The sequence below is a fragment of the Acipenser ruthenus genome, chromosome 30, assembly GCF_902713425.1.
Source record: "Acipenser ruthenus chromosome 30, fAciRut3.2 maternal haplotype, whole genome shotgun sequence".
NCBI lineage: Eukaryota > Metazoa > Chordata > Actinopteri > Acipenseriformes > Acipenseridae > Acipenser > Acipenser ruthenus.
In genome coordinates, this window is record NC_081218.1 from 10,694,177 (window position 1) to 10,705,355 (window position 11,179).

Sequence of the window (11,179 nt, forward strand, 5' to 3'; positions counted from 1 at the left end):
TGAACATAGAGCTGATGTGACTTGCCAAAAAGCTCCAGTTTTGACTCATCTGTCCAAAGGACATTCTCCCAGAAGGATTGTGGCTTGTCAATATGCATTTTAGCAAATTCCAGTCTGGCTTTTTTATGTTTTTCTGTCAAAAGTGGAGTCCTCCTGGGTCTTCTTCCATGGAGCCCATTTTCGCTCAAAAAGCGACGGATGATGTGATCAGAAACTGACGTACCTTCACCTTGGAGTTCAACTTGTATCTCTTTGGCAGTTATCCTTGGTTCTTTTTCTACCATTCACACTATCCTTCTGTTCAATCTGGGGTCGATTTTCCTCTTGCGGCCGCGCCCAGGGAGGTTGCCTACAGTTCCATGGACCTTAAACTTCTTAATAAAATTTGCAACTGTTGTCACAGGAACATCAAGCTGCTTGGAGATGGACTTGTAGCCTTTACCTTTACCATGCTTGTCTATTATTTTCTTTCTGATCTCCTCAGACAACTCTCTCCTTTGCTTTCTCTGGTCCATGTTCAGTGTGGTGCACACAATGATACCAAACAGCATAGTGACTACTTTTCTCCATTTAAATAGGCTGAATGACTGATTACAAGATTGGAGACATTTGTGATACTAATTAAAGAAACTAATTAGTTTGAAATATCACAATAATCCAATTATTTATTATCTTTTCTAAGGGGTACCAACAAATGTGTCCAGGCCATTTTAGAATATCTTTGTAGAATAAGCAATAATTCATCTCTTTTCACAGCTTCTTTGCTTTATTCTATGACATACCAAAGGCATGCAAGTATACATGATAAAATAGCTTTTAATTTCATCACTTTTCAGGAGGAATGAAGCATTAGTTCAATGAGGTGTAAGGGTACCAACAAATTTGAGCACGTCTGTATGTACAGGTAATTTTCAGTGTTATAGCATATGTAGCATATAGAGACTAGCTAAAGCATTTATTTTAAAGCAGATGCGTTTTTTTGTTAATAACTGGGATCTGTTTTGTTAAACAAACTACTTAAAATAGATTAATTTAAGGCAGCATGGGCAGGTGGCAAGGTGTTTTGTTTTGTTAACTCTCCGTCATTTTCCAGTGATCGTCAGTAGGTTAAAGAGGCCAATGGATCTGCCAACTATCCTGGAAGCTGTGTCCAACCTGCTTCTCATTGCATTGGGGATCCCAGGAAACCTCATCGTCCTGCTGGTGTTTGGCTACATCGGTTACAAGGAGTGCAAACTGCTGCCTGTCGACAGCATCGTCTTCATGATGACACCTGCTGATAATCCTCAACCGAGGAGTCCCACAAACCCTCTTTACACTGAACTACAGGGGATTCTACAACTCCTCAACCTGCAAGTTTCTCATTTTCATCTACAGAACGACCAGGGCTATGTCCATGTCCATGACCTTCCTCCTCAGCGCTTACCAGAGCGTCCTGATCGCACCAGCCACCTCTCGGCTCTCGTACCTAAAGCCAAAGCTCCCCACACTCCTCCTGCCATCCTTTCTCTTCTTGTGGCTACTGGATGGGGCGACATCCTTTCACGGCATCCTGTACACATCTCAGATCCGGAACATCACCGCCCTCAAATTCACTCTCAATCTGAGCTACTGTATTGTGGAGTATCCTAGCGAAGCGTCCTACTTAGGGACCGGCACCATGGTCCTCTTCAGAGATCTCTTCTTCGTGTTTTTTATGGTGGTCACCAGCTCGTACATTTTGTTTGTTCTCTATCGACACCGCCAGCAGGTAAAGGGCATCCGGAGCTCCGAGCAGAACCAGCACACGCCAGAAATGCGGGCGGCCAAAATCGTGGTCACTTTCGTCACCCTCTTTGTGGTTTTCTTCGGAGTCGACAACATGACCTGGATCTACACCCTGTCTGCGCACAAGGTCCCTGCCGATATTAACAACGTGAGGGTTTTCTTCTCCTCACTCTACGCCTCTGTCTCTCCCATAGTCGTGATCGCTTCAAACAAGAAAGTCAACAGCAAGCTGCAGTGCACTAAGACGGTTAAGGTTTCTCAATCAAAGACAACTATTTTTTCCACTGATTAGCCATACTGTACTTATTCCTCTGCTTCGTTGTTTACAGTAAAACCAGATTTAAAGTGTCCCAATAAAGGAAGAATCCCTTCTAGATAATGTTTATCAAACTTGTTCTTACTTCTTGCTTTGGCACATGAACCACCAGCCACTCATAAAAGAAAAGAAAAACTTTGATCTAGTTTTAATTGTTTTCTACATATGAAGATACAGTAGGTTTAAAGCACAGAGAGGTTCTGAGTCAGTCCACCGTTCTCATGTATATATGTATTAGGGGTTTTAATCAATTAATGATTAATCCCACCTGTGGGCTTTGATTGATTAAAAAATAATTGATTGCTTAATCTTGTCTACCTGAGAGCAGGATCAAAAACCTGTCAAATTACATGAAAGTAAATATATGTATATTAAACATTAGCTGGCATTATAAAACATTTGCATTAAACAGCATTATGTTAGTACTTTACTTGTAATTGTCTTTCAATACAATTTCACATCACTCACAAACAGGTGTGATATATCGCTTTGAAGCAGTTCCCACACACACAGGTGTAGTATATATTATTACATGTAGTTTTTGACATGCTTATTGAGCCACTATTGGGAATTAACAATGCTTACCACTTAGAAGAAACGGCAATAAGATTTCTAATTGCTACTCTTATATAGGATTGATTGTATAGTATGTTTGTATCTGGTTCTTATGGTTACAGTACTGTTTCTAGAGATATTCATAGTTGAGCTGTATGAAGCATACACCGAAACATCACACAAGCATAAGAGATGGTTTTTTTTTTTTTTTTTGTGTCCCTTACTAATGCTGGTGTTTCCATACTGCTTATAATTTTGTTTCAAGTAACATGAAATCAAAATGTTCATTGTAAGAAACTTAATTTACCTCTAACTGTTTTTTGCAGTACCTAATTGCAAATCTCAGCTGACTGTATCCTATTGCAGGTTTAAATGTTTTACACTAATAAACATGTTAATATGCATGTATTTCTTGGAGAGTTGCTATGTGTTATAAAGTGCTATTGCTATCTCTCTGGGTGTATTCCACTTACTCTCATTATATGATAGCTTTCAATTCCTAACTCACATAAATAGAAACTCCCTGAAGGATCGCAGTAGAGGAAAAACTAAAGAAAAGTGCACTTTTAGTTTGTTTAATAAGCAAAGCAGAACATCACGTCCTCACATTGAAAGTTATTCAGCCGTCACCCTCATTGCTTGGGGAATAAGTAGCACCACCTCCCCAAGCACCACACACACACAAATACTTTTTACCTGAAATCTCCTTGGATCGAAGCATACTGTTCTTTTCTTTCAGTGTATGTCAGCTGTTATCCGCCTCAGTTAACACAGCCCTGAGAGGCTCTCGACTGCACCTGTCCTATCCCTAACTTCACAGGTAGCATTATAACAGGAATGCAGTGTCAACTACCAATTGGGAAAGGAGGGAGATATGATCAGCCTCATTGAACAGCGAAGCATCCTAATAACAATGTGCTTGAATATGATCAGAGCAGCTATACACACTCTGAAATGTTGCAAAAGGGTCAGTGTGAAAGGGGACGTATTTGACTATACTGGGAAGGTATTGTGACACAGTACACTGTTCCCTCCATCAACTAGACCATGAAAATGCCTGATACATCATGTAAATATTAAAATAATAACAATAAAAAAAACATTTTAATATGTGAAATATACACTCCATTGCCAGTCCAGCACTGGTCTACTCAGAATGTTCCTTAATGTATAAGCATACGTGTTTTAGGGGAGAAAACAGAAAACACAATTATTCGATCAGGAGTGGAGTGACTGGCATGAGGGAAGCACCTACAGTTTCATGAACATTACATTTCACAAGCACCAAACGAAATACATATTTATCAATACAGACTGTTTTGGGTAAGACTTTACATTAAATGGATCTAATTGCTGTGTATTTACATAGTAGCTACTTAGTAAATATATGTGTACTTACACATAATTACAATGTTACTATGCATAGTTACAACGTACTTAATGTGTACATCTTTTTGCACAATATAACCCTAACCCTAACCCTAAACCTAACCCTACCCCCCCTAACCCTAACCCACCTAACCCTAACCTTTTTTTTTTTTTTTTTTTTTTTTTTTTAAATTTAGTCGTCGCCAATTATTTTTACCCCGGTTTTCACCCCAATTTAGCATGCCCAATTATTATCTGTATCCCCGGCTCACCGCTCGCAACCCCCCCGCCGACTCAGGAAACGGAGGCTGAAACACGCGTCCTCCGAAACGTGCTCCTTCCAAGCTGTCATTTTTCGCACTGCAGATCCACAGCAATGCTACCAGACCTATAGTGCCGGAGGACAACACAGATCTGGCGGCTCCGCTGCAGAGCCACAGGCGCCCTATCGGCCACAGGGGTCGCTGATGCACGGTGAGCCGTGGATTCCCCTGCCGACCTAAGCCCTCCCTACCCGGGCAGCGCTCAGCCAATTGTGCGCCGCCCCTTAGGAACTCTCGGTCACGGTCAGCTGTGACATAGCCTGGATTCGAACCAGCGATCTCCAGGCTATAGGGCACATCCTGCGAGGAGCGCCTTTACTGGATGCGCCACTCGGGAGCCCCCCCACCTAACCCTAACCTTAATCCACCTAACCCTAACCCTAACCCTAACCCTTTTCTGATACAATTGTGTACTTACATATATTGTGCAAGAAAATGTACACTTTAAATACATTGTAACTCTGCATAATAACATTGTAATTATGTGTAAGTACACATGTATTTACTATGTAAATACATAATAATTAGAGAAACTTAATGTAACGTGTTACCTTGTTTTGCACATGTAGCCCCATTCATTATGTCCATATGCATATTTCTCCATTTACATTTTTGAAGTTTGCATCCATGTCCATTACTGCTGTCATGCTGTTGGCTGGTGAAAGGGAATAAATACTATACTGTGTGAACTTTCCCAAAACGGCCCGATGTTCTGAACTGTGTGGTGCTTTTGTGCTGTGCTGGACAAATGTCCACTGCAATTGAGGGTAGTGTTGTCCTTCACTAGAGATTTCAAACACACTGAGTTTCTATGCAGAATAATTGCAGGTATGCCTCCATAACACAGTGTGCAGTAGGGGATGTTTCCTAATCCCCGTTGCTTCTCCAGCCCCCAGACACTCCCCCATCTCCCCCAGAGGGAGTGTTCTCCCTGGGGCTACCCTTTGAGGCAGTGGGTGTAAAAATACAAAACCAAAGAACTATTCGGCTACAAGAAGACAACATGCCGATTGACCCTTTGTGAACAAGCATCAAGGTAAGATTTAAACCAAAATATATGCAGTATAGTTTTATTTATAACAAGATAACATTTGTATCATTTAATATGGTGTAACAAACAAAACAACAAAATGAATATTGAACAAACGGTTGTATTTAACATAGCCAGAAAAAAACAGTAGAATATTCTCTGCTTTCAATTAAGAAATGTTCTGCTAGTTTATACAAGATTAAGTCAAAAGTTCATTTTTATTTTCTACAGTATATGATTTTATTCCTGTTCAATGAAAACATACAACATGGAAATGTTTTGCTGCCTTTATATGCAAACGTAATGCCTATATCAACTTGTTCCAGTAAAACTTCTACACAAGATTCTTATATTCACATACAGTAGGGCTATACTCTAGTTCTTCAGACAGTAAGCATATATTTGTTTTCTGGTTAAATATTTTAGATAAATGGCAGGTTTAATAATGGATACTATGTGGCTATTATCTCAAATGCATGACACTTACAGATTAATTGATACTCCCTAAGTGTCACTCTTGGGGGAGGGGAGGGTGTAATTAGTATAAATGCTGGATACATTTTAGTTCTCAGACATGGCGAGACAAAGTCAAAACTAGCAGCAATCCTGCTGAAACTGAGAGACAAGATAAGAGCTGGAATTAAAGCTCCAAAAGCAATATATATATATATATATATATATATATATATATATATATATATATATGGGCAGCAGTGTGGAGTAGTGGCTCTGGACTCTTGACCGGAGGGTTGTGGGTTCAATCCCAGGTGGTGGACACTGCTGCTGTACCCTTGAGCAAGGTACTTTACCTAGATTGCTCCACTAAAAACCCAACTATGTGTAAAAAATAATGTAATTGTATGTAAAAAATAATGTGATATCTTGTAACAATTGTAAGTTGCTCTGGATAAGGGGGTCTGCTAAGAAATAAATAATAATAATAATAATAATATATATATATTATTTGCAGTAGCATAATTAATTTATTTTCTGTCTTCTTGCAGGAAGAAAGCAAGAATGCTGTATGGACAATTAGTTAAAATCTCTGAACGAATTACTGGTTTAAAGTGTCATACAATACTAGTTATCTAATTTGGCATTTCTATTTTATTTTTAGATTTCCATTCATATTGCTTTTTAAACAAGCATACATGCCTATGATTAAAGGATCATGCAGTCTGCTCCAATGGAAGATACAACTAAAGTGAAATTCCAAAGGATGCCCTGTTCCATTCCCGGAGATTAACTTCATGGTTCCTTGCAAATCCAGGTGGAATATCAGAGACAAACCAACATGTCCTCAGTAACAATTGGGAAGATGACATTGGGTCATGACATTGGGAAGATGACTGGCAGGTTATTCCTCTTGGTTGGTGAGATTTTATGGAGAAATATCTGCAGGAATTTTGCTAATCAAAGATTCACCAAGACAAAAGCAGACCTGAGACTGTACACTGGGAGAGAAACATGGAACCTACAGTGATCTGATCATGTATGAATGGATCTGGAATTATAATTGAAGGCACTTGAATACTGAAAGTGTGTCATCTTTTGGATTGATCTTTGCAATCTTGTGTAACTGGAATATAGAATGGAAACGTGATCTCAAAGTGCTTTATAAATGGGATCATCAAAGATCACAACAGTATTATGCAACTGAAATAGCTCTGGGATACTGGTCTCTGTGTCTATAACAGATATCAGGATTGTATTCATTCAGCTAATTACAATTATCCAGTTTCAGCTGCACACCTGAAAGGGATTGTTAAATAATGCTACACCAGAACATAGGACTACAGTCCTGTAACCTTACACTGTGGGCCTGGGACTTCCCAGCCTTCTGTGCCATATGTTTCCATCCCCGTATTGCAGAGCCCCATCAAGTAACCCACAGCTACCACCACATGTAAGCCTGTAGCCTTCTGGCTGGACAAACCAGAGTTCCTTGAGAGTTTCTACAACAGAACATTTTAAGCCAAGCATATTTCAGGGTTTAAGACCGTTTACATTTTTATTGTAAATACAGATATTCCCAATCCCCTTCTCAGCACTTCCCCTTGTTATTTATCTTTCCAAAGAACCCATGGTTAGTTAATTGTTATTATTTCCTTTTAATTAGGAAGCTAATACCAGTGGCTCCAATTTGTGTCCCCCTTGCATAATCTGTTCTCTTAAGTGGCTCCTTTAGTGATACCCACAGGATATCAGCCATTGTTGTACACAAGATATTTGTTTTGTTATTCCCTTGTCATACTTCCCTGCGCTTTACCATGCTTGACAATGCTTTACCATGCTTTCTTTACATTGCACTGTGTTAAAAACATGGTAAAGCATTGACAAAGGAACTGTCTGAAGAAGAATGCCAAATTGCATCTCCATACCAGCTTTGCATTGTTGCACAGTGATTCTTATATTATCGTACGGCAGTAGACTTCTGACCCAATTACTCCATGTACTGTATACTACAAAACTACATACAGTAACGTGTCCTCATTAAACACCTGCTCATTTGTTTTTCACAGCACCGTAAGCACATAAGCACAGTGCAATTATCAATATGTAATTAAGGGGGTCTAATTGCCCTTTGCTTTAATTGGAAGCTGTGGGAATGGTGGCAGGTGAGTTGTGTGTGTTTTCCTACTGGTATTAAGCATTGTCAAGGGTGGGGGCATTTGAACTGAAAGTCTTTTGATCTAAACTTTTTCTTTCTTAAATGTTCACAGTTAAGCTATAAAAGTCGTTCTTTATCATCTCGTTTGGTCAGGTAAAGAAAATACATGATTTAAACACCTCGTGGACATACAAAGATACCGAAATGTGCTGTATAAACCATTGGGATGGCATTATAATCCCAATATATTACCCAGGAGAAACCATAGCAGAGCAATTAGCAATCATTCCAGGATACAGTATATCACATAAGCAACACCATTAACTCCCTACATTCTTACCTCTGTTAAACCCTGGCCCACAGCCAAAATGTAAAAACAATGCACTCACAGTGAGCCGGGTTGCCCGAACCCATATAGCTGGATCTATCAGCATACCGCAGAGTTTGGGCAATCCCAATTCTAAGAAGGATAACTGCACAAACGTGTAATTGTATATTAGGCCACACATACAGTGTAACATGCAGAACCCCCCCAGAAGACACTGGGAGTTCAAATGTAAGCAGGGTCGTATTCTCTATGTATCTCCCAAATGCAAAGGAAAAGGAAGGTAATGGTAAAGGAAAATTGCAATGCTAATTTAATACATATACTCACACTGGTTATTAAGCTGCGAACCAAATAACCAATAGAAATGGACGGAATAATAATGGTTGGGGTTCTAGAATGAGTTTATCACATAAAGTACTGTTTAGCGTTCCATTCATTTGCTTCTCATTAAAACGGTTTACCTGGTACAGCGCTTAGTTTTTTGTTTTGTTTGGCTCGTCTATGTTAAGGACCATTAGTTGTATTTTCATTCTTCTGGGAATATGTTAATATTGGCCAGGGGTCCTTTTTCCCACCTGCATTATGAAACTCAACTATAAATACAGGATGCACCCTGAGCCTGCAATCCCAGACAGCTCTGAGTGCTCTGTAAGGTATGTACAACACATGTGCTTTTAGCTTGGAAGATGTAAACAGCCTCTGGATATTAAGGAAGTTATGTCTCATAAAATCAGATATGTACAGGTAATTTTCAGTGTTATAGCATATGTAGCATATAGAGACTAGCTAAAGCATTTATTTTAAAGCAGATGCGTTTTTTTTGTTAATAACTGGGATCTGTTTTGTTAAACAAACTACTTAAAATAGACTAATTTAAGGCAGCATGGGCAGGTGGCAAGGTGTTTTGTTTTGTTAACTCTCCGTCATTTTCCAGTGATCGTCAGTAGGTTAAAGAGGCCAATGGATCTGCGAACTATCCTGGAAGCTGTGTCCAACCTGCTTCTCATTGCAGTGGGGATCCCAGGAAACCTCATCGTCCTGCTGGTGTTTGGCTACATCGGTTACAAGGAGTGCAAACTGCTGCCTGCCGACAGCATCGTCTTCATGATGACGTTTGTGCACCTGCTGATAATCCTCAACCGAGGAATCCCACAAACCCTCTTTACACTGAACTACAGGGGATTCTACAACTCCTCAACCTGCAAGTTTCTCATTTTCATCTACAGAACGACCAGGGCTATGTCCATGTCCATGACCTTCCTCCTCAGCGCTTACCAGAGCGTCCTGATCGCACCAGCCACCTCTCGGCTCTCGTACCTAAAGCCAAAGCTCCCCACACTCCTCCTGCCATCCATTCTCTTCTTGTGGCTACTGGATGGGGCGACATCCTTCCACTGCATCCTGTACACATCTCAGATCCGGAACATCACCACCCTCAAATTCACCCTCAATCTGAGCTACTGTATTGTGGAGTATCCTAGCGAAGCGTCCTACTTAGGGACCGGCACCATGGTCCTCTTCAGAGATCTCTTCTTCGTGTTTTTTATGGTGGTCACCAGCTCGTACATTTTGTTTGTTCTCTATCGACACCGCCAGCAGGTAAAGGGCATCCGGAGCTCCGAGCAGAACCAGCACACGCCAGAAATGCGGGCGGCCAAAATCGTGGTCACTTTCGTCACCCTCTTTGTGGTTTTCTTCGGAGTCGACAACATGACCTGGATCTACACCCTGTCTGCGCACAAGGTCCCTGCCGATATTAACAACGTGAGGGTTTTCTTCTCCTCACTCTACGCCTCTGTCGCTCCCATAGTCGTGATCGCTTCAAACAAGAAAGTCAACAGCAAGCTGCAGTGCACTAAGACGGTTAAGGTTTCTCAATCCAAGACAACTATTGTTTCCACTGATTAGCCATACTGTACTTATTCCTCTGCTTCGTTGTTTACAGTAAAACCAGATTTAAAGTGTCCCAATAAAGGAAGAATCCCTTCTAGATAATGTTTATCAAACTGGTTCTTACTTCTTGCTTTAGCAAATGAACCATCAGCCACTCATAAAAGAAAAGAAAAACTTTGATCCAGTTTTAATTGTTTTCTACATATGAAGATACAGTAGGTTTAAAGCACAGAGTGAGGTTCTGAGTCAGTCCACCGTTCTCATGTATATATGTATTAGGGGTTTTAATCAATTAATAATTAATCCCACCTGTGGGCTTTGATTGATTAAAAAATAATTGATTGCTTAATCTTGTCTACCTGAGAGCAGGATCAAAAAACTGTCAAATTACATGAAAGTAAATATATGTATATTAAACATTAGCTGGCATTATAAAACATTTGCATTAAACAGCATTATGTTAGTACTTGTAATTGTCTTTCAATACAATTTCACATCACTCGCAAACAGGTGTGATATATCGATTTGAAGCAGTTCCCACACACACAGGTGTAGTATATATTATTACATGTAGTTTTTGACATGCTTATTGAGCCACTATTGGGAATTAACAATGCTTACCACTTAGAAGAAACGGCAATAAGATTTCTAATTGCTACTCTTATATAGGATTGATTGTATAGTATGTTTGTATCTGGTTCTTATGGTTACAGTACTGTTTCTAGAGATATTCATAGTTGAGCTGTATGAAGCATACACCGAAACATCACACAAGCATAAGAGATGGTTTTTTTTTTTTGTGCCCCTTACTAATGCTGGTGTTTCCACACTGCTTATAATTTTGTTTCAAGTAACATGAAATCAAAATGTTCATTGTAAGAAACTTAATTTACCTCTAACTGTTTTTTGCAGTACCTAATTGCAAATCTCAGCTGACTGTATCCTATTGCAGGTTTAAATGTTTTACACTAATAAACATGTTAATATG

The 11,179-nt window shown here is 39.7% G+C and overlaps 1 protein-coding gene and 1 pseudogene across 1 annotated transcript; both read left to right on the forward strand.

The window, feature by feature from the left end:
• The first annotated feature begins 633 nt into the window (after nt 1–633).
• On the forward strand, nt 634–2,659 carry LOC117964371 (olfactory receptor class A-like protein 1; annotated as a pseudogene).
• Nucleotides 2,660–8,350: 5,691 nt separating this feature from the next.
• On the forward strand, nt 8,351–10,950 carry LOC117435585 (olfactory receptor class A-like protein 1). Its single transcript, XM_059004921.1, has one exon. It carries the CDS (start codon nt 9,259–9,261, stop codon nt 10,204–10,206), a length of 948 nt encoding a protein of 315 aa, XP_058860904.1. The 5' UTR covers nt 8,351–9,258; the 3' UTR covers nt 10,207–10,950.
• Nucleotides 10,951–11,179: the final 229 nt, after the last annotated feature.

Bases quoted from the DNA above. Each gene is read 5' to 3' on its own strand.
- LOC117435585 (XM_059004921.1), top strand. From the start codon at position 9,259: ATGGATCTGCGAACTATCCTGGAAGCTGTGTCCAACCTGCTTCTCATT.